The sequence below is a fragment of the Cynoglossus semilaevis genome, chromosome 10 (genome assembly GCF_000523025.1).
Source record: "Cynoglossus semilaevis isolate Cse_v1.0 chromosome 10, Cse_v1.0, whole genome shotgun sequence".
Taxonomy (NCBI): domain Eukaryota; kingdom Metazoa; phylum Chordata; class Actinopteri; order Pleuronectiformes; family Cynoglossidae; genus Cynoglossus; species Cynoglossus semilaevis.
In genome coordinates, this window is record NC_024316.1 from 17,026,511 (window position 1) to 17,050,011 (window position 23,501).

At 41.1% G+C, this 23,501-nt stretch overlaps 2 protein-coding genes across 5 annotated transcripts in view; both read left to right on the forward strand.

The window, feature by feature from the left end:
* LOC112487650 (major centromere autoantigen B-like) overlaps positions 1–2,118 on the forward strand; it is a 4,738-nt gene extending 2,620 nt beyond the window's left edge. For both annotated transcript variants that reach the window (XM_025059684.1, XM_025059683.1), the window contains exon 4: positions 1–2,118. This exon is cut by the window's left edge and continues 1 nt beyond it. The gene's annotated coding sequence lies outside the window, so the exon portion shown is untranslated.
* Positions 2,119–2,739: 621 nt separating this feature from the next.
* On the forward strand, positions 2,740–21,167 carry LOC103385321 (protein phosphatase 1 regulatory subunit 12B-like). 3 transcript variants are annotated; one of them, XM_025059682.1, is made up of 11 exons: positions 2,740–2,878; positions 4,465–4,555; positions 4,641–4,841; positions 4,916–5,030; positions 5,241–5,353; positions 12,856–12,872; positions 13,420–13,549; positions 14,145–14,249; positions 14,518–14,568; positions 14,653–14,703; positions 17,836–18,472. In XM_025059682.1, exons 1-11 carry the CDS (start codon positions 2,859–2,861, stop codon positions 17,968–17,970), a joined length of 1,029 nt encoding a protein of 342 aa, XP_024915450.1. In that variant the 5' UTR covers positions 2,740–2,858; the 3' UTR covers positions 17,971–18,472. The 3 variants fall into 3 exon arrangements, with proteins under 3 accessions (XP_024915450.1, XP_024915448.1, XP_024915449.1); XM_025059680.1 differs by lacking the exon at positions 2,740–2,878 and having other exon boundaries at positions 3,622–4,555; XM_025059681.1 differs by lacking the exons at positions 2,740–2,878; positions 17,836–18,472 and adding an exon at positions 19,264–21,167 and having other exon boundaries at positions 3,631–4,555.
* Positions 21,168–23,501: the final 2,334 nt, after the last annotated feature.

A 23,501-nucleotide genomic window follows, 5' to 3' on the forward strand; every position in this document is an offset into this window, starting at 1 on the left:
GTTTGATTTCAACCACCCCAACCGTGGCGTGAACACAGCTCTGAGTCTGAGGACGTGGTCTGTCAATGACTACAGACTGCTGCTGCTGTACACTTCACTGTGACTGCCTGTTCAGATGTAATATTTAAAACACCATGCGTTATACAACCTGATGCCAACAGTCTCCAAAGCCTTAATTTATACAAAGTGTTTTCCACTTCTCACAACCTGCACTTCTTGGCCGTCTTTGTGGAAAAGTGCACGTCGGCGACCTGAATGAGAAGCCATCGCTCGAAAAGTGAAGCCATAAGAACCGCCTGTGTCACCGACACACTCACGTCTTCTCTACTTGATGTTTTTTCTGATGAGATTTTTTTTTTTTAAAGAATTTACAGATGCAGTGAATTAACGTAGTCTGAGTGGTTCATGTAGACAAGTCATTATAATATAAAAACAGGGGTCTCCAACACCCGGTCCGGGGACCGGTCCTGGTCCGTAGGTCATTTGGTACTGAGCCGCAGTAAAAAAATCTACTTCAGTTTTACTAAATTTACTTCATTTAAAAAGAATCCAGTCATTTCATTTTACCCTTTTCATTTACAGATAATCTGTTGTCACCAAACAACAGGTCAAAGGTCGTGCAGACTCTGATAGTAACAGAATAAAGTCTTAAAGATGTTTTATTTTGAAATTTTAAAAATCCTTTAACAATGATGCGATATTACCGGTCCACAATAACATCTAATACGGCCGACCGGTCCTCGGTAGGACAAGGTTGGGGACGACTGATTTAAAACACTAGCAAAAAATAGAAAAAACGTCTTCAGTAAAACACACAGAAGAGGCAGATTTCTAATTACAATAATTTAAATAATTTAAAATTTTACCTGTAGATGATAGATTTCTTTTTTACTTTTTTAAATGAACCGAGGTTTAGTACTCAATATAACAGACCTTCTGTTACGACTTTATAAGTGTTTTTACTTGGAGCCACACCTTAAAGAACACAAATACATCACTGTGTTTCTGGAACGTCATCCTGTCACAGCCTACACTGCATAACATTTGTAATTCACAAAGTCTGTCTCCGTATTTTGAAATAACAGTAACTCAGGGACAAATTATTATCTTCATACATCGAGAATGAAACAAGTTGAAATTAGTTATTTTAATGTGAAACACCCAGCACTAGTCCACTCAGCGCTGCCCCTACAGGATGAGCAGAGGCTGATTTTAATGTTCATATATTCTCCCCATGATTCCCACTTTTTAAAAGTTACAGTTTTGAACCAGGGACTCCGAGTATCTACCTCAACAAATTTGCAGCCATTTTCAACAGAAATTGGTTTATCGTCAGACCACTAGAGGTCGCCAAAGTTCCGCCAAAATGGTTTGTGTACCATAGATTTAGAACCACGACTGCGTCAATTGCCACCAGGTGTGGCGTGTATAGAAGCTGAAGTGTCCTTCTGAACGAATGGTAACCACTAGGGTCCTCACAACGACTAAATCTCTGAAAGCCCTTTTATGCAATAAATAATTATTTTCAATTTCACCCCTATATAAAAACAGAAGGCGTAAATTGGGGGAATTAGCCTTTGACGACTGCAGGACGGAAAAACAGCTGTAAACATACGAGAGACTCAGGCTAGCTAATGTTGCAGTGCATCTGTAATGATAACGTGAGCATATTTCAAATGTTGGTTTTTAGCTGCTTTTATAGAGCAGTGCTGATCGATTCAGTGTGTTTATAACAGTAGACATAAAAGATTTTAAAACAAGGCTAAGTGTTTAAATCCTTCAACAGATGAAGAAGAGCAGCAAACTGTATCTTCTACAGTCACTGATCTCAAATCTGCTGATCTGAGAAATTCACTGGGAAGAAAAGTGGAATGAAATCTGCTATATTTAAGCTGTGACTGCAAGGAAAGTGAACATATCAAAAAAATATTTGCGTAATTTTGAAAGTATTCACATATAGGAGATACAAAGGTACCTCTGTGGATATATGAATAATAATGTTTTCTTCCTATGTTTTTTTTTTTGTTTGTTTGTTTGTTTTTGGACACTAATAGCCACATTTTACAAAATGCAATGTTTTGCCAAGACATTTTTAAAAAATAAACCCTGATTCTGTCATATGTTTTTGTTGTTGTTGGTATATGAGAAAAATATCTGATCTATTCACCGTACAAAGATAGTAACTGCAGCAACAGTAAATAAGCATTTCAACAATTATTATTACTGTAGTCATACAGTATATATATGTACATACATATTTTCTGTATATAAACATAAATAACATCGGCATGTGTTACCAAAAGAGAGGACTTTCATGTTTAAATATATACATATGTATGTATATTTTTATACAGTACATATATACATAAAAACTTTTAGCATAAAATTCATATACACAATGTAATAAGGTGAAACAAATACAGACAAATATTTATCTGGTGAAATATTAGAAAAGAAAATTGCAGTTTTTGAGCCAAAAAAAATAAAATAAATAACATTGGCATGTGTTACCAAAAGAGAGGACTTTTTTTCAGTGACCTCTTGTTCCTCACTGATTCAAACTTTCTTCCAATCAAAGCTGTTACAGATCTTGGTAGTTTCTGTAGTACTCAGTACTATTTCTAACAGTACTCCCAAACCTGCCCTTTGCTGCTCCTCCACTCTCCATTTTCTGCATTGCCTCAGTACACAGCGTGAATTGATTGTGTGCATCATCACTTTAGACAGGAAGTCTCTCTCTCTCCCTCCCTCCCTTCCTCCCTCTCTCTCCCTCCCTTCCATCTTCCTGTCCTCGGCTTCTCCTCCTCATCACCACTGCAGTATCTCAGTGCCTCTACCCCTGACCTTCCTCAGACACCATGCAATCATTCGTTCCCAGGTAGGATTCACACCAGGTCGTTCTCTTCCTTTTGTCTTTCAGCTCTTTTTTCCCTCCCATTTCATTTGCTAATAATTCCATCTGGATCGGTTCCTCGTGGCTGCAGGCCTTCCTGAACTACCGATGATTTTAGAGGAAGTTCCTTCTCTTTTATTTACATAAACGTTTATTTGATTACAGCTAGGGGACAGTCCCAAATATGACAGTGGCAGAATTGTGAACTTCCAAAGGTCTAATGGCAGCAGGTTTGTTTATACTGGCTCAGCCCTCAGCAGCAGCAGCACAGTCATTATTGTGTAAATGTATTATTTCTCCTCTTACCGTGTTTCAAATGCTAACTTTTAATTATACGTTCCTTTTCTAAATACTGAGCAGTATAAGTAACAGTATAAAAGCAGTATCTGCTTTTATACTGTTTATATTTTTTTACAGCCAGCGGCCACTTTGCTGCTGAGTTATTTTCGTAGACAGCGGGATTTTATATTTTCTGTTCAAACAAATTTTCCATCTTCCACTGTTTTTTTAACTTCATTTCTTCAATGTATTTTTTCTCATCTTATACCATTCTCATTTCATCTCCTCTCAAAGTATATAGTATATAGTGTGGTATATAGTAGTCTTCTAATGTTGTCATATCTTATTCAATCTAATCTAATACAGTCTAACCTCTAATCTCATCTCATGTAATCTAATAATTTAATTTTATTGTATATAATCTCATTTCATCCCCTCTCCTCTCATCATATCCTTTTTCATCTCATCTTCTCCTATGTCCATATATGGTATGTTATCAGTCTTCAGATATACCAAAAGTAATATATACAGTATCCATAAAATAAATATAAATATAAAAGTATTTTAATAAGTCCTGTCTGTATTTGAATCCAGTCGTCTGTGGTGCTTAGCGCCCCCTCACTGTGGGTCAGAAAACCAGGGTGACTCCACAGCTGAGAGATCAATAACTGTAAAAGCCTCACGGAGCTCAGGGTCAAACATGAGCCGTCCCTCTGCTGCCTGCTCAGCGCTTTCTCTTCGAGCTGCCACTGTTGGAAACTGCACTCAGGCTTTAAAGTCACAGATGAAAAGATTTACATTTCCATCTCTTTTTTTTTTTCTTTCTAATTTTGCTTCTGTTTTTGACATTCAGTGATAAGAAGAGACATTTGAGGGCGGGGCTACGACACTAGAGGAAATCAGTTGAGCCTTTTTTCTTTGAGCAGTTAAATTTAAACCATTCAATACCTATATTGATGATATTCTAATTAAACGAAGGAAGAAAAAAATGAAAACATAACTAGGTTATCTCGTCCGAAAAATATTGAATCTGATATTTATTTGACATATAATAGCAACAACTCCCCTGCAGGGGTCAGGCTAGATCACCCTCCACTTTGGAGACCACTGGCTTATCTTTTCTATCCCATTGTATTGAACAGGTTTAGTCCTTTAGTACAGAAAAGGTTCCTAAATATGTCGGTCAACCAAATATTCACCGAGGAAATACTTGAAACATCAACTGTTTCTGTTCCTATAACTTCATCAACAATGGTTCACACCTCTTTCATTCACACTCACACTCGACCCAGGTCGTATCTGACTCCAGTGAGGGACGAGGAGGCAGAATCTCAGAGGAGAGCCAGGTCTCGTCATGCCAGACAGACCCGCAGGTCGACACAGGTAGACGACAACCAACGACAGTCGTACCTGAAGCCTCTGTATGATAGGCTACTGTTGTGACTGAGCTGCTCTGGATGTCCTGCAGGGGGTGACTCTGTCAGACCTCAGAGAAGCTCAGAAGACGAAGAACCTGTCTCCTCCTCAAGACCGACCGCTGGAGGACGGAGCCTCTCAGTTTGACAGGTCCTGTCAGAGGAAAGGCTTCACAGACCAGACAGTCAAGAGTCCACTGACAGAGGTTACTGAAACCACTGACACCAAGACAGTATCCAGCAACGTGGATGAGGTGAGAATGGGAAATAAACAATTCTCTGCAAACATTTTTTTTTTTAAATTAAATTCCATCTCTTCTCTACACAGCAGGGAAACGTTGAACCCAGATGTGAAAGCCTCACAGAGAGTCCGACAAGAAGCCGTTCATATCTGCCTGATGCTAAAGCCTGTGGTCTGGCCCACTGTAACACCTCCTTCAGAGGTCAGTCTATATATATATATACATATATAAATATATATATACACACACACATATATACACATATATATGCACATATATGTACACTGTAAATATGTTTACATTCTGTGTATACGTACACATTTACGTATATATGTATGCACATATAAATATATGCACATATATACATAAATATATAAATATTATACACAATAATATACTGTGTGTGTCCAGTTCCTGAGAGGTGGTGGAGAGATGAAAACCAGAATCCCGTGGAGGTTCCCACACAGCAGCACCAGAGACCATGTAGCCCTAACATGAACGACGCAGAATACTACGGAGCAGAAGTAGGTGGAATGTTTTTACTCCAAATGTTGTACTACAGAGGTTTTCAACAAGAGGTTTGCAACCCCTAGATAGTGCAGTGAGGGAGGAGGGTAACAATTTATACAGTGTTATAATGGGCCATTACTCATTAATAATATCAATATTCATATTTTATATTTAATATATTTACATATATTAAATATGAAATATATAATATTATATTAAGTGTGTACTATATACTGCACACTGTTTGGGATTTCTGGTCCATCTCTCTATCAGTTTGGGGTTCTTGGCCTGAAAACTCCTACTGAAATATATATACAAATATTATAAAAATCACTGCAGAAAAAGCAAGTATTACACTATTCCACTAGATGGCGCCAAAGGCTTTCTCCAACACTGAGCGAGAGGCGTTAGATCCGTGTTTAAAGTCAAACATTTTCTACAACAAAACTATGATTTTTAACAAAGTCAAAGAGTTTAAAAAAACAACATTTGGAACATTTTTAATATTACTGCTCAACTGATGACACGTACTGCAATATCTGTATTTTTTTCATACAGATAAATATTCAGAGGTGCCATCGTTTCACACTCGACTCCTCGGGCTCCATTTACCCCCGAAAGCCACAACAAGGCTTCAAAAGCATCACTGCTCTGGAGTCTGACGCAACATTTAGAGATAAAGTGCAACCTCAGATGTGAAGCCGAGATTGTCTTCACCATGCTGGTTAATACCTAGCAGTAACACACACACACACACACTTCCTCTAGGTGGCTTTGCTTCTTCACATCACATGGCTGAGGTGTCTCAGCATTCCATCCCATATTGGGGAAAACGGAGTCTCTCTCTGAGCAGCTCTGGATTTAGAAGGATTTACTTTCATTTCTCTTCACTGACACCGTCTCTCCCTCCAACCGAGAACACCATGCCTGTCTCACCCCCACCCCATTAGTCCTGTCTCCTACTGGGCGCAACCTGTCACTAAACTTTATCCATTTTTTTTTCCTCCCCTGGATTTCTCCCTCATAAAAACGTCTTCTGTTTTAGACGTTTGAAAGCGCGGCTCACTGTGAGTCAGCGTGTACTGACTCCGGGTCAGAGATTCAGCTGTCCCTTGTGTTGGGAGTCTGTTTGTAACACGAGTCTCTTTGCATTACTGAGTCGGCTATATCCGTCTGTGATAATCATACCGATCATGACGGCAGGCCGCCCATCTCCACAGACGACCTTTGTGTGACTCCATGATGATCTGAACAGACTTTCCACAGCAGCAGGAGAGAGGCAGGTGCCGAGCCACTCGACCCCGCTGTTACTTTTATTTAGTTTTATGACGTCAAGAAGTCAATAAACTGGACCGCAGGGTTTTTCTCTTTGATAATTGATCAGATCGGTGGTTCTCAAATTATGGTTCGCAAGCCGCTGGTAGTACTTGACTAGCCCCTAGTGGTACACTCTGATTGTGTCTGTCTTGAGACAGCTATTATTTTGGAAACAATTTCTGTCCAAGTGGGGATAATGTTTCACTTTGTGGGGGACATTTTATCGCTAGTAGTAAGGAGTCGGATTAGGCATATTTATTAAAGGCTAGGCTAAGGAGCTAGGGACGGCATTATGAATTTGTAGAGCACGAGTCAAATTCAAGGCCTGGGGGCCATATGTGGCCCGCCAAGTCATTTTTCATGGGTCCTGGGAGCTTAAAAAGCTTTTAATAAAACCTAATTTTTTTAAATAATATTTAACCGGCCCTTCTAGAGGAGCTGTATTACTGATGTGCCCCCGCCCCAAACCGGCCCTTCTAGAGGCACTGTATTACTGATGTGCCCCCGCCCCAAAGATGAGTTTGGCGCCCCCTGTTGTAGACGTGGAGAACCACTGGATTAGACTGTGTTGAATCGGTGCTCGTTCTGTACAACAGTGAAAGTTTCCCCACGGAAAGAGCAGAAGTTGAATGTTCAGACTGGGGGAACTCCGGCTGAGATCAACACTTCGTAAAATTCTCCAACATCTTTGCCAGCGTTTGTTCACCGCCGTCACCTCGTATCCACTGTAGACGGAGCTCTTTTCACTGATCATATAAGCAGCAGATAACATCCTGGTGGCTGTGAGACTGAAATCCTACCATCGCTCATAACCTTTCTGTTCAGCTCTCCAGGTCCATCCTATCTCCTCACTCCACCTGGGTCACAGTTTGTGTTTCTTACTCGTACTCGTATCTCCCATTTAATCTGTTCGCCCCCGAGGAATGGGTGAAAGAAAGAACGAAGAGCGCAGTTACACACACCTTCCTATAAAAGGAAGATGGTGGTGAAGTCAGGATACAGAGACGGAGAAGAACTGAGTTCTTTAAAGGGAAAGTTTGACGTTAAGGAAATGCAGAAACAGGAACAGGAAGACTGTTACCTGTTCTTGTTACACACTGTGAATGTATGGTGGTAGAAGGGGATATATGGGTGGGAATATATGCATGCATATATATAGTTGGATGATAGATGAAAACAATGATGGATGAATGGATAGATGGATGTACAGTATATATGGCTGGATGGATGGTAAAATATTGACCTTTACATGAATGGATGGATGGATGGATGATATATGGATGGATGGATGGATGGATGGATGGATGGGTGGATGGATGGATGGATGGGTGGATGGGTGGATGGATGGATGGATGGGTGGATGGATGGATGGATGGGTGGATGGGGGACTACTGAAACCACTACCATGGCGACCATGGCGTCTACTGCCCTAACACGGCTGCGCCGGCCGACCTTTCACACTCTGCTTGGTAACGGCTCCCCAGTGTAACTGTCTGTCCACCTTACAGGACACAAACTGCTGCCCTCCTCCACCACCCGTCCCCCCCCCCCGACCGACCCGCCCAATCATCGCCCCGCTCACCCTGTGTGCCTGTTCACATCAGTGGACAATTTTAGTTTTCAGTGCAGAGTCTGGCCTCAGGAGAGCTTCTGGCAGCCTTCCACATAAAGCTGCCAAAGCTGAAGAGAGCAGAGAGAAGCACGGGGGCTAGGGGGGCCTGGGAGGGTGAACGAGCAGTGAATAGTGAAGAGAGAGAGAGAGAGAGAGAGAGACGGGGGGGAGAGATGGACAGGGAGTATCACTTTGGGAAACAGGAGGAGACAGCAGAAGAAGAAAAGTTCTGTTTCTGTTGACATTTTTTTCACATTTAACCAAAGATCTGAGGCGAGACGAGCTGGACCGTCACTGGTCGGCACAGAAGTTTTCCACAGATTATTTAGCATTTTTGGCTCGTCGTGTGCTCTGCGTGCGGTCTCTGGAGAACACATAAACACCAACACACACACACACACACACACCTGTTGTGCTGCGGAGGATTCCCCCGGAGCAGGCTGGTTGGCGTCTGCGTCATCGCTGCCGTAGGGCATCTGAGCAGCGCCGCTGCGGTGGTTAAGTGGAGGCGGCCGCTGTGAAACTTTACTGTAGACACTGACCTACATGATCAGGGTTGAGGAGGGAGATGTCGTCCTACTACCCACGCACCAAGGACCTGACTCGCACCAGGAGGTCGGTCGCCGATTCACCGCCGTCATCTCCGTCACCTACAGACAAAAACTACAGAGTAAGATGAAAGTTGTTGTTTTTGTTTTAAACTTTCTTTTTTTTATTCTTAAAAAACCCAACAGCATAGATAGATCATTCTTATTTATTTTCACTGTGTGAAGACTTTAATAGCCGGTTAATTACCCCCCTCAGATATTGTTTCAGGAATAAAGATAAGAATTTGCTGTGAAGCACTGAGAATCTTGTAAAGGAGATTCAGATTGAGAACATTCCACTGGCAATTTCCTGGTAATTTTTTTTTCTTTTTTCCAGGATAAGTGACTTATTCACATGGGAGTTGTTGGACTGTTGTGTTTATATCAGTGCATCAGAGTTGGACGCTGCGTGTCAGGCTCAGTTAAAGGGACAGAGAAATAAATAAGACATCAACAGGAAAGTTACATTACAACAGAATATGAGATACTTTTGTTTTTGTGCAATACTTATAAATTCCACCAGGCTTTCACTGCCCGCTTTTTAACAACTGACTGTCAGGCTCTGGCTTGATGATGTGTCTGTGCTGGAACTCCGACATTCATTTTATATGATGTCATCCTAATCAGCTTTGATAAAGTTTGGAGGGGAAACAAAAAAGGGCCGATGCTCTATTTTTACCCTGTTGCTCACGGTTTTCAGTTAAAGCGGATTTCCTCTAATGAATTACAATGTGAGTCGCAGCTGCGAAAAAAAAACACATTTTCATGACTGGATGACATCCATCACTGAGTGAGCGGTGGTGGAAAATAATAAACAATTGTCTTTATCTTATATAATAAAAATGTGACTAAATAATAAAATAAAATCACCTAGAATTGTTTATTTATTTATATAGCAACGTATGATTAAATCATGATTATCTTTTCATGTTCGTCACTCAATCATTTTAGAGGAATTGACTTTTAGTCCAGACGTGGCGACGACTAATGTAAATGCAGTAAACAACAGCGATGTGATGCTGTTTAATCAGTGTCATGTCTGTGTACTATTGATCTATTGATTTAGCGTCATATTATGTTTTCACTTAGAGGATGATCGATGATCATGTGACCAGGTGGTCAAGGATTTGGCTCGTCATCGGAAGTTGAGGTTCGAATCCCAAACAAGTCTCAATACTTTCCCTCAAAATGGGGGGGCACCCCCCTGTGATTTATAAGAGTATTTGCTTTGTTTAATGAGATTAGCATTTTTGCAGAATTGAGTGTTTTACACAAATTTTGAAGCTGTGAAGTTGTCAATTTGGGCGGGGCTCTGCAATGACCCTACTGTATTTATAAAGGGGTCGGGGGTGTTAGAATACTAGGAAAAAAAACTGGACAATTTCTTCATTGAAGATCATTTTCGCATTGAACCAGTAGAGGATCGCAGACTGAAAACTCTTTGTACGTAGCCTCCGAAGCAGAAATGCTATGACAGGAAGTAACGCAGAAGATTGAGACGTAGCGCAGTGATGACCTCATCCTCCCTTCAAAACTGCTGTTAACACTTAATACCATTCATGTCTCTAAACAGTGAGCTCATGCAGCCAGCCTGCATTGTATAATGTTGTTCCTGGCCAACTATAAAACTGCAGGCAGCGCTGTTTACAGTGCGCCTGTGGTCCAAGTGTGCACCCGTCTGTCTGATACCCTGTTGTTTGTCCTCCTTTGGTCTCCTCCAGAGTCGTCTTTTTCGCGTATACTTTATTGCTCTGAGTGTGCGCCGCTTCAGAACTTTGCTAAGAGTGGAAATAGACTGGAGCAGCGAGAAGTATTAGCAAAAATGTAGCAATGACTCAGAATTTGGCTTCGGTTCAAAGTGGATACAGACATTAGGCACGCAGAGATACGTGAACGCTGAATGTACTTAGGGGGAAAAACAAAACAAAACACGTGGCTAATTTTAAAAATGTGTTGCTAAACCACCTGGTTCAATTCCACCTACTCTATAATCCCAGAAAGACGCGTATTGTGAAAACCTTAAATTAAATCAACATCCCGCTGTGGAAACCCTTTGTTAAAGGACGAGCTGAAAATAATTCTTCTTCAGTACAATTCTCTCAGTTCATTTTCAATGTCTAGCTTTGATCTGTGTTTTGCAATAGCGAAAAGTCCCCCGTGGGGCCACACTCCCCCACTTTGGGAACAAGCGTTTTCATGTAAAATGAATATCATGCAACGGAACAGGTCGTGTCCGTTTCAGTCGGTCTTTGATATCCAGTTACGGACGCGATGATGTCACGGCCGTTCCGATCGATGGCCTAGGAGCGTTGGTTTGAGTGAGAACTCCTCTCATCTGAGGTCACAGAGGTTTGTTTTTTCCTGGATGGCTCAGCTTAAGCACATGACCACATAAGGACAGGCAGTGCTGGCTCAGTTATGTAAACACTTGCTGAGGAGTAGCTCCTTCGGTGCTCAGTGAAATATCCCCTAACTCACCAAATGTGAGCGAAGGAATAACTGTTCCCTCAGACATAAATTGTCCTCCTGCGGCGCACAAGCTTTTAACGTACCCTACATCTGCTTCTCGTCTCAAACAGCCCGCGCCGCCGCACAAGATGTTTATTGCACAGCTACTCCAAACAAAGATGTCGAAGACCCCCGGTCTCTGTACAGACAGCGACTCTGAATCTCTGACTTTGGGAGCCAAAATCGCAGAAATCTCACGGATCTAAACTTACTTTTTAGCCAGGACAGAAAAATGCACTGGTGTTTAGACATTCAGCAAAAGAAGGAGGCGGAATGGTTGGGATGTTTTGGTGGCCTCCAGAGGAAAGGGACCAAGGAAGCCAAAAATCCCACTCAAAATAACCCTTTGTTATTGTTATATTTGAAACTTTATGTGGCACCAAAAAAATTTTGAACTGTGAAAAGCAACAATAAACTAATTTAATAATTAACCACTAGTGTTTTCAAAAGTCGTAATGTCAAAAGATCAACTCCTCATCCTACGATACTTAGGATCTGAATGAAGAATTTTACCAGAAATAAAAAAACAAAGCATCTGTCTCATAGGAAAAAATAGTGGAAGACAAATTTTTACGACAGGTCCGACTTTCGTAAAGTGGTTAAAACACAAGCCACACAATAGCTTCTGCATATCTCAAATAGAGAAAAATAAATCCTGACGTTGCGTGATTTATTCATCCTGCTTGACCGTGCTGGCGTGCCACAATAAGCCAGGGGACAATAAAAGCTGCTCAAGGGCCATGATTGGACCCTGGGCCATAATTTGGACATGCCTGCCCGAGAGCAAAAATCCACTTCCTGGATCACACGTTGCTCCTCTGAAATTTCTGCAAAATTCTGGCAACAAGTCACTGGCACAGAAACATCTCGTTGGGTTTCGGACCGCGGTGCTGTTGCAATCCCGTAAAACTGGAGGTTATGAGAAACTTTTGCTCCCGACTTACGAAATCAGGCATCCTGAGGTTCAGTGGAAACACGGTTCAGATGAACCTAAGTACTGAAGTTGGTGTGAATGAAGCACAACACATAAAATCAGTCAAAAAAAAAACTTCATCCTGACTTGGCAGCGCTAACACCGGCTGGACGGACTGCTATCAGTTCGCATTCAGAGGTCAGACATCAGCCCAATCGCGTTGCAGATTCTAAGCCCCTGACGTCATGATGTCATCTTTCTGCTGCAGGCATTTGTTCTGCAGCCCCCTAATGGAAAAGATTAACTGGACTCACTGGGGAAGTTTGACTCGTGTGAACCCTGTCACTGCAGCAGCGGCGGCTGAACTGCATCTCATTTATTCGGCAGGCTGCTTCTGAAGAACTCTGCATAATTCACTTAGAAGTTCCGTTTGGTTCTTGTTGCCCTCAAAGTGGAAACAATTTTTCCCTGCCAAGAATTGTGTTTAGTCCAATCAAACAAATACATCTGGATATGTACACACTGCTGCTTCACGTGTTCTCAGACACTGTGCTAAACTGCCTCTTCTTTGTGTTTCAGCATGACAGGCTGTCCAGGTAAGAGTTTCACATTATTATTTTTCATTATCAATAATAATAGGGCTGTCAAACACTGAGATTTTTTTTTACGATTAATCACAACTAATCGTGATTAATTGGGCATTCGAACTGTTGATGAATTGGGTCAACACTCTGCATGTTGACGACGGACTGTAGAACACATCGTGACGCTGTTGTCCTGACAAATATCAATCAGTTTACGGTCCCTTCATTTGACAGTTGTGTCAGTCAGCGTGTCAGCCTGAGTCACCACACTGTACTGACACAAGCGGGGCATCTGACATGGGGCATGCTTGGGGCAGTGGGGGCAAGATGGTATTTTGAGCTCAGAGTATTTCAGTAAAACTGATTTTTTTTTTCCTGTAGTCTGTGTAAATGACAACAACTGAATCAACTGTATCAGAGCAACAATAAGTGGATAAACGGTGGATTCACTTTGACAGCCCTAATTACTACTAATATTAGTTATTACTAATTCTGAAATATGTGTCCAACACTGGATAAAGTCAAACCCTGTTGTTCCTATGATCTGTGCTGCCTGCAGGTACGACTCCAGCGGAGAAAGCGTGACGGAGAAACCTCTGGGTCGCACCAGCTCTTATACACGGAGAGAGACAAGACTGGCTGCTCTGAATCAACAGGAACAAGATTCCACCCGCACGGACTACAAAAAGGTTGTGGTTGACACAAATTTGCCTCAGTTTTCTTATCGGAGAAGCTACCTGCCTTTTTCCTCCAGGGGGTGCCATCAACACAGATTTAAAGCATACATCATTGTTTTATGTAACTTTGATCCTTGAAATCTTCCATAACTTAGTTGTTTTATGTAGCTTTGATCCTTGAAATCTTCCATAACTTTATCCACAATAACAAACACATCCATATATACCAAAAAAAAAAAAAAATTCTGAAAGAGGGAGGCAACCCTGCTGAGTGTAATTATTTAGGTCAAAGGCAAAATTAAAGTCTTAGAAATAGTTTTTTTTTCATAGCTGCTGTCAGCAATTTTATTTTCCCACTACTGCTCGTGTTCTCTGCCAATTTTCTACCATACTCTATTAACCTCACCATGGGGGGCGGGGGAGGGTTTATTCCAACAAAAAAGCTCTGGAGGGCGCTGTCTTTATGGCACAATTCGACTGAGAGACACACACATGACTGTGGCATTAAAAACTGTCAGGATACCATGATCCATGTTTTTTTCTTTTTATCTTTTGTTTTTATTATTTCACCGACACAGAGGTTAAATTCCAGTCTCATCTTTTTCAGATGTACGCTGAAGCTCTGCATGAGAATGAGAGGCTAAAGTCCAGGCTACAGGGCAGCAAACAGGAGCTCGTCAAAATACGAGCCCAGTTGGAGAAGGTCACACAGGTACGACTCGTATTTGTCTTTGTTTATCCTGGCAGGTTCAGGACCAGGCGACCGGACTGGCCTTAGCTTCTTGAAGACTTTTCCCCTCTTGTTCCAGAGGGTGATGAACTAAAAAAAAACTTTCAGAAACCTGAGCCAAAACTGTTGCCTACTTCTGAATCTCTAAGGATCAAATGACTGAGAACCTTCAGCGACCAGAGAAAGGTCATGACTTCCAATTGGATAGCATGGAGCTCAGGGATGTGTTTGTGTCCACTTTCTAATTCAGAGACAAGACAGAATATCGGAGAGGTCTTCAGTGCTTGAATCCGAGAAAAGGGTTAGTGCTCTGACGATACGTGCGGCTTTTAAATCAAACTTTTGTAACCTTGTTCCTGTCTCACATCATTTCTTCCATTAACAGGAAAAACAAGTACTTGAGAAGAGAGTGTCGGACATGGAGGAAGAGTTAAAGGTCAGTCAACGCTGAGATAAATACTAAACTTTTCTTGCATTAAAATAGTTTTTTTTTGTCTCAGTTGTTTTATATTGTTTAACTTCAAATACGGACACGAATGCTGAGGTCAGGCAAACATGGCAACCAGAAAAAACAAGTATTAATACTATTAAAACAAAGAGGATGTTGGTCTAGAAATGAAATCTGTGCTCAGCACCCCCTAGTGGATGTAATTATTAACAACTATGCCAAATGTAAAACTTATGACATCACGTGTACCGCAACCCTTAGCTTTGTCCACAACTTTGTCCTACCTCCGCAGTCCACCAGTGTAAACATTTACAGTCGTTTTTGACTCGTTACAGTCTGACTCGTTACAGTCTGACTCGTTACAGTCTAACTCATTACAGTCGTGTCTAAATATAACACAAGGATTATGGGAGATTTTTTTTTTACATGGTATAAACGTACATTCACACTGTACTGGGATTATTTGACAGGTGGGCTCACAGTCAAGGAGAAGAAAGGTTAATGCTTTTAGGCTCATTACCCACAGTGCACTGCTGGGCCACTTCCTGCTAGGCTAAGGAGGAGCTAATACTGCTGCTCCCCTGCTCCACTTATCCTACTGTCGGGGTGAACATTGTGACCTAGTTCCAGCTAAATACCAAACACTATCCAAGCGCAAAAGACATGCCTTGTTTTGGGGGGGAAACATTCCTGAACAGAACTTTAGAACAAAGCAGCAGAACAACGTCAGGCCTGAGAAAAAAGCTCTGCTCTGATCTTCATTCTGTCTGCAGAAAGACAGAATAAATTCAACACTTTCAAGTGTATTGTTAGCAACGTTCTTAAATTCCTCAGAAGTATAAAAGCCTCGGCTTCAGTCTGAGGGGAGAACCTGACGAAACAGGCCAGACATACAGACGCAGCAGTGATTCTGGGCCAGTAACTGATGACTGACCTTCATGTTGTCATGGTTTCAGCGGGAGGCCCCCCTGCGGTTCCGCTGTGGGTACCAGCCTTGAGGTCAGACTGTCTCAGGGCAGGTGAGTGATGGTCGATGTACAAACAGAGGTGCGACCAACATGTGCCTGCCACCCGCTGTGACACTCTTCTGTCAGAGACTAGGGGCATGTTTACACGTGTGGACACACAAACGCATCACACCAGCACCACAGTAGAACCCGCCGGAACATCACAACTGGGACGGACACTCACTCCACTCACTTGTTTTTCCTCAAGTAGTTGATTTTTCACAGTAGATTACACGGTAGATTATGTTGCACCTTAATGCCACCTAGTGGAAAGAAAAAAATAGTAACAAATGATGTAATGGGTTTTATTTTAGCCTCTATATGCAAACTGAGTGGGTCACACGGTGGAAGGGTGTGGAAGGCTTTTCTCTCAGGATGGAGATTAATGGTTCGAGTCCCAGTGGTAACTGCTGGTCTTTCTACATGGAATGTTCACGTTCTCCCAGTGTGTCAGTTGTTAAGATACTCTAAATCAGGGCCGTTACACTCAGGACACTGTCGTCATCATCTCTGGTTCACCTGGTATATTAGACCAAGACCAAGTTTTCGATCAGAATGTTTCACAGCATCTGCCTCTGGTGCCGTTTCAGACCAAGTTTTCGATCAGAATGTTTCACAATTTGTCCTTGGTTTTACTTTAAAGTCTCACGTTTCCAAGTGCTGAGCTGAAAAAACCCCACTGGTTCTCAGACTATGGTTTGCATACCACTGATGGTACCTGGAACCTTCAACACTGAAAGAAGTATTTTCTATTATCATTCAGTATTAAGTGTGACAAACTCACTACAATCACATACAGTACAGGGATTTGATCTTTAATTTAGAGGAGACAGCCTGATTGTGTTATTTTGCTAAAAAAAACAAGCTAAAAAAATAGTTTAACTAGATTTTTGTACAAAATTACAGCCCGTTTTTTTTTTCTGCTATTGACGTATTATACTAATGGATCAGAGTCGGGCTACATTGGTACGTTAAAGGGAGCCATTGTAAAGAGGCTGAAGAGCCACACAGGTTGCAGACCCCTGCTCCAGTAGTCAGGGTGACCCCCGTTACTCACCAGTCTAGGGCTAATTTTGAACCCATTTGCCTTTTTATATTTTGCTCTCAGGGTACAGCAGGCCTGTCCAGCTGTATTTCAATGTTGGTCGTATCTGTGGTACTGGGGCAGATATCTTTTCAGAGGTGGTAAATCTATGAGAATCTGTGGCGCAGTATATTTACCAACACTTGAGGGTGTAGTCTGACCAGATTTAGAGTCACATTAATAGTGGTGAACACGTACAGGTAGGAAGTCTCTCCCTCTCCTTCTCCCTCTCCACTCTCACCCCCTCCCCCTCTCTCTCTATCACTGTACTGTCTGGGCTCACAAAGGCCACATCTCCAGACACTATTCCACTTTATCCCAATATTAATGGACAACTTAATATGCATGAACTGTTCAGTCTCAAACATCGACAGCTTCAAATTGCTCTCGCACCACTGTGGTCTGAGACAAAAGAGGAACTGAGGTCGAGATTTGTGTCTCAGGGGGAAGGTTAAGGGGGGGGGAGGGACAGTGAGGCAAATTAATTTAAAATTCAATACATATTAAATTTGTGCCACGATAGAGAAACTGGAGTGATTCCTGATTTTGCTTCAGTTTCAGTTCAGTTTTGAGGGAGTCGTGTATGCGTCGATGTGGGCTGGGTCGTTTGATTACATTCCCATCTACAAACCAAGGTTTGGGAAACACTGGTTTTCTGGTCGGAGGCTGGGGAATGCATTTTGAATGTGTGAATAATTCCAGTCTCTGCCTTTGACTCAGTTTTTGTCTGGACACTTTGGGGGCAGCTGTAGGTCGTGTGAATTTAAACTCTCACACACAGTCAAAGACAAAACTTCAACTCAGGGACAGGGAACCTAATTATTTCTTTTCTGTTTTCTGCCTTTAAAATAGTCCAACTGTTGATGAAGGTCATGTGTTCATCTCCAGATTCCTTTCTCTGTCCTGTTTTTTTTTTTTTAATCAGAATCTACTTTCTTTATTCTCCTTTTGCACATACTGTAGGTCTCCGTCCCTGCATGCCTTCTCTCTGTCTCCCCCTCTCTTTCATGTCTCTCCTCCTCTGTGCAGGCCTTCCCTGCTCTGGCTCAGGTCCAGACCCTGCGGAGACTGAATGAGTGTCTCCTGACTGAGAATAGAGCCATGCTGCGTGTACTCGCCCGGCTCACTGAAAGGGTCTCCATGCCGGAGACAGAGGACCTCTGATCCTCCGGTGTTGCCTGTCCTCCTTCTCCCTTTGTCTGTGTCCCTTCTTAAGCCACACTACTTCTTCAGTCCTCCCTCCTCCTGGTGCCTCTACAGTCCCCTCGTCCTCTGCTGTGTCCCTCCCAGGCAGGTCCTGCACCCTCCCTCCTCAAACACCGCCTCGCTCTTATTCTGCACCTTTTTTTTTCCCCTCCTGAACCCATTTTTCTTTACGGCCTTTAATCATGTCTGATTTTCCTTCTGTGAGGTGTATTTTTGGCTACAACAGTTTGCAGCAGCGTCACAGGATAACTGAGCAAAGAGCTGGTTTTTCTGTTACACTCATTTTCCTGCTTTTCTTCTATTTCAAGTATTTAGTTCAGGGGTCAGCAACCTTCAACACTAAACGAGACATTTATTTTAGATTTTTACCAACAAAATCACATCGACCATGTAAACAAAAAATAAAAGCAGGCACAATAGATTAGATTAAACTGGAATAAATCTGATTAGATTAGAATACATGAGAAATAAAAGCAGACACAATAGATTAGATTAAACTGGATTAAATCTGATTAGATTAGAATATCTTAAACTTGATTAAATCTGGATTAAATCTGATTAGATTAGAATACATGAGATGATGTTAGATTAGATTAGATAAAATTGGATTAGAAAAATACTAAAAACAACACACTTTGAATAAAAGTATTATAAGAGACAATAAAATATATTGCATCGATCAGTATTTAAATGCAGATAACAGGAATATGATAATACAGACGGTGGAAAACAGGATTGAACCTTAAATGCAGATAACAGGGATATGATAATCGATACAGACGGTGGAAAACAGGATTGAACTGCTGTCATTAATAAATTCCTCATTTGGGTCAAAACATTTCAGACAATTGAGAAAATTGAACACACTCGAAGCAACAAGCTCCAGAAAAGCTCCTTCCTCTCTGTGACAAAAACCGACCCATCAGACATTTTATTCTAAAAAAGTGGAGATATTTTTAGCCTTTCCTCCTCCACAGAGTTGTGACCCAGTTTGGGGGGAAAAATGACCCTTCGTTCTCTTTGACTTCATTCACTTTTTACACTCAAATTTGACAAAGACACTTCTCACTGCATGTCCTTCGTCACTTTCAAACTTTTAGGCGACACTTGGTTTGTTTTAAAGAACTAAAGGCCGGGTTTTAAAGTTCCATCAAAGCTTAAACCCACAAAAATGACACAGGTTCTAATGATGATGAGGAGGAGTTTAAATTTGATCTAGTCTAACACGATTTCCTTCCTTTTTGCCCAAAGGTCTTAACAGAGCTCAAGTCAGACAACCAGAGGCTAAAGGATGAGAACGGAGCGCTCATCCGAGTCATCAGCAAACTGTCCAAATGAACCGCGCTGCCCGTGGTTCTACATGACAGTCTGTGGATGTTCTATCACTGACTGCTCTGTACAAGTTTCCACAACACGTCACGACACCTCGGCTCCCCCCTGAGGAGGGAGGAGGAACAACAAAGGTGGATAAGTGGAGATGAATTATTTTCACTCCGATCGTTTCAGCTTTTTTGAGACACACACACACACACAGTATTTCACTTCATCCACACAGGGACCATAACATTATGAACACAGTCTGAAGGTGCTGACTCTGATATGATACTCACTATTATCACACACTGAAATGTCACTTTCACAAGTATTTGTTATGTTCTACTTCAAGTTATTGTGTTGTGTTTTTTTTATACTACTGACATTATTCGCTGCAGAAGAACACATACACACTCTCACACACACACAGAGATATATACATATATATGTACATATGTTTACATAAGTTTGTATATGTATATATGTGTGTGTGTGTGAGTTGCTACTCAACATTTTTGAAAACATATGGGTTCTATGTTGTTAATTCAATTCAAAACATTCTGTTCATTGAATTCATATTCAATCACGTCTCTCTTCACTAAAAATGAGAGTCTTAAATGCAATTATACACAGTCTGAATTATTACAAACCGTATTTAGGTGAGGATTAATTAAACACCGTCGACTCACGTTACACTTTATTTCTACATTTGATAACACTGTGATGGCTCGAACCAAGCTACATGTACAGTACGTCGCTTCAATGCAGTCCTGATGTTTAGTTGTTTATTCGGAGCATTAGCATGAGTTCAAGAGGACGCACTTCTGAGATTATTATTACTAATTATTACTTTTTTTTAATTAACCAGTTGATTATTAAAAAGAAACCCAAGGGCATAAAAAGAAAAAGATATAAAGTAACTGTCCAGCTGCATCGACAAATTTCTAATTAATCAATCTGTTCTACAGGGGTTTTAATAAACGTAAATATGCTAAAGAATGTTACAATTATTATTTGTAAAACTGAGATATTAGCGAAAAACCATAAAGACGAAGGACGTCCGATATTAGAATATTATGTAACATCTGTAAGAACCATTATTGGTTTTTCCTCCGATATTAAAATCCCGATAACGCAATGCCTGGGTTTGGCCAAATGATGTGTGCCCTAAAAATAGTTGTGAGGATAAACGGCTGTATATTAAAGTGAAAGTCAATAGATGGCACTATTGCAGTTTATTTAATTAATCTAATTACTACCAGGTCTATATCGGTAGAATATAATCAGGGAGTCCAGACACTAATTCACTACACCAGCAGATCTGTTGACCAATTACAGCCATCTTTAAAAACATTTAAAGAGCTCGACAGTGCTAGCTTCAGAGTCTCACCTTTTTCATATATATATATTTAAATGTTTTTGTTTTGTTTTATTGCTTTGTTTATAACACACCTTTTTTAAAGCAGAATGGTTACACCTAATTTCCCAAGTGTGGTTTTGTAAAAGCGTTATACTATATTTATTTATTTATGAATGTACTGGTTATCGTTACACTTTGTTTACTAGTGTTTTCTATCACAACAGTTCAGTGTTCTCTTTTATCTGTTGTCTTGTAGGAGGACACATTCGTCACTAATCGTTGCAGCCATAAAAATAACATTTATTTAAAATTTTAATTGTCAGTATTGACTTAATTCAAACGCGACGTTGACTCGGAGTTTCAGTCATAATCTGAAATTAGCTAAATATGTAAACAAGAGGCATCAGAGCTGATTTGAGTCACGGACCGTGTTGTTCTCAAGGACCGGTCTTTTTAAAAAAAGAAAAAAAAGCACCACAAAGTAAAACGTCTGATTTTAGAACAAATATTAAATAAAACGTCTGATTTTAGAACAAATATTAAGCAGATTAAAGTAAAACTCACCATTTCACCTGACTTGACTTGAAGGTCTGAAACGTGACAATCACCTGTCGCGATAAACCTGTGCTTTCGGTAGGAATGTTTGGAACGTTATTTTATTTTGAAGGCCAGAACCTGTATTTCCGCCTATTTTCCGTTCTGCGTTCCGGCTTTTATTTTGAGTATTTTGAGTAGTGGTGCTTGTAAATCCAGGAGAAAGCGGATATTATTTTCAAAATAAAACATCTATTGCACTACGGTGCAACTATTTCACAGTTTTGTGGTAACGATGTACCTTTGGCAGGGAATTTTTATTAATAATATCAATTGAGAAAGTCAATCATTAATAAATTTATTTTTACAAAACAGCTCAACAGGGTTTTTTGGTATGACATCATCTGTTAAAATGCCATACTCTGCTGCCCTTTACCCCGTGAATGGTTTCTTTGACCTTTTTCACGTATTGTGTTGGTGAATGAGTTGCCCCCGGTGTTTTTATTCCACAGCGTAGTAACACCACTGTTATCTTGGTCTGTATTCATTTATACACAATCACTGACTCAATAAGATTTTTTTCCTATTTTTTCTAAAGTACTACATTCAATTATGGAAGTAAAGAGTGTAAAATGCACACATTGGTTTGGTCACGCTGCCTAATAAACAGAAAATGTTTGTAAATGTCCTTCGTGTGATATTATTTCACCTTCAGAAACACGTGTACTGCGTATAAACCACACGTAGGTCATGGTAGTTAAAAGGCCTTTATTTCCTATTATTTTTTTATTTATTTTTTTACAGAACTGTTAACACATATGATAAATTTTGTAATAAGTTATTTGGTTCCCTTGATAACTTCGTAAGGATCCCCAACCTTTGTCCACATGAGGGTCAAGAGGAGTTTGTGAGCAACGTTTGTGTTCAGTCAAGGGCTAAAGCATGCGATCCACAGTAGGCACAAGTACTGACATGAACACACGCACCACGACACTAGACACGAAGAAACACAGCTGGAGGACGCCACCCGTCCGTCCCCCGATGCTTTAAAGATGACGCAGAGAAGAAGGTGGTTCAAAGTAAGGTTTCAGAAGGGTCTAAAGGAACGTGTTACATCAGAGATGCAGTGGAGGACTAAGCCCTCTAGAGGGGAGTTTGGTACAGTCCTGCATGTTTGGCAGTATACAGCATGTCCACGCTGTAAACCTGAAGACAGGCCATCTTTACGCACAGAGAGACAGGTTCTGTGGAGAACCTGTTCAGCCCACTTCCTGTTTAGCACAACACTGATGGAGCGAAGCTGGTAGCACATAAACGGGACACGGACATAAACAGAATTTATCTTGGAAGAGCTCGGTGACCGATCGCTGGCACTGATTAATTAAAAAAAAAAAGGAAATAAAAAAATCCTACATTCAATATCAAAATAAATATATATATATATATAAAACGACAAAACAAAAGGATTGATTACACGTTTACACAAGAATACACAGAAGTACACAGAGTAGTAGAGGAGACAAGACAAACATGTTTCAGCACATTTCAACAAAGTGGGAAAAAAATTTGGATTTTTTCTTGGTTTGTAAAAAAAAAAAAAAACTTGAAAAAAACAACAAGTAGCTTCTGTGTAAATGATGCTCAGCCGCTGCCTTTACACGTCCTAAACAGACGTATAAAGAGCAGCCGTGGGCATCGACACCACCAAGCTGTGAGGTGAGCAGAAACAACCGGCGGATTGTATGACTGCTGCAGTCACAAACACTGACGTACATCTGACAATGAGCAGAGTGACCAATGCATGCAGGCCTGTATTGTGTTGCACAATGTCTTCCAGAGGGCCTATATTCAATTCAAACACACACGTACACACACGTACACACACTCTGCTCCCAGTGCCTGTGCCCGATCAAACCAAAGATGCCCGGTGGTCGTGTGACTGTGGTGAGCAGTGAAAAGGAAATAAGAAAATAAATCTATATTCTACAGTGTGCTATACGTTTTACCTGCGATCACATTTGCCTCACCACTCACTCGTGTGTGCCGTCGGCCCGGACTCGAACACAGGTGACAAATACAAGCAACTGCGACCAGGTATTGGCAGTATTTCTGTGACACACTGAAGTCTCGCGTTGAATCCTAATCAGTGCATCATTTGGTCACAGTCGATGGCATTAAGATGGGATAGTGGATAAGGTTAGTATTGCAATAGATACAGTGTGTGTGTGGGGTGTGTGTGTGTCTGTGATCACACACACACACACGCACAACACAAGGGCTG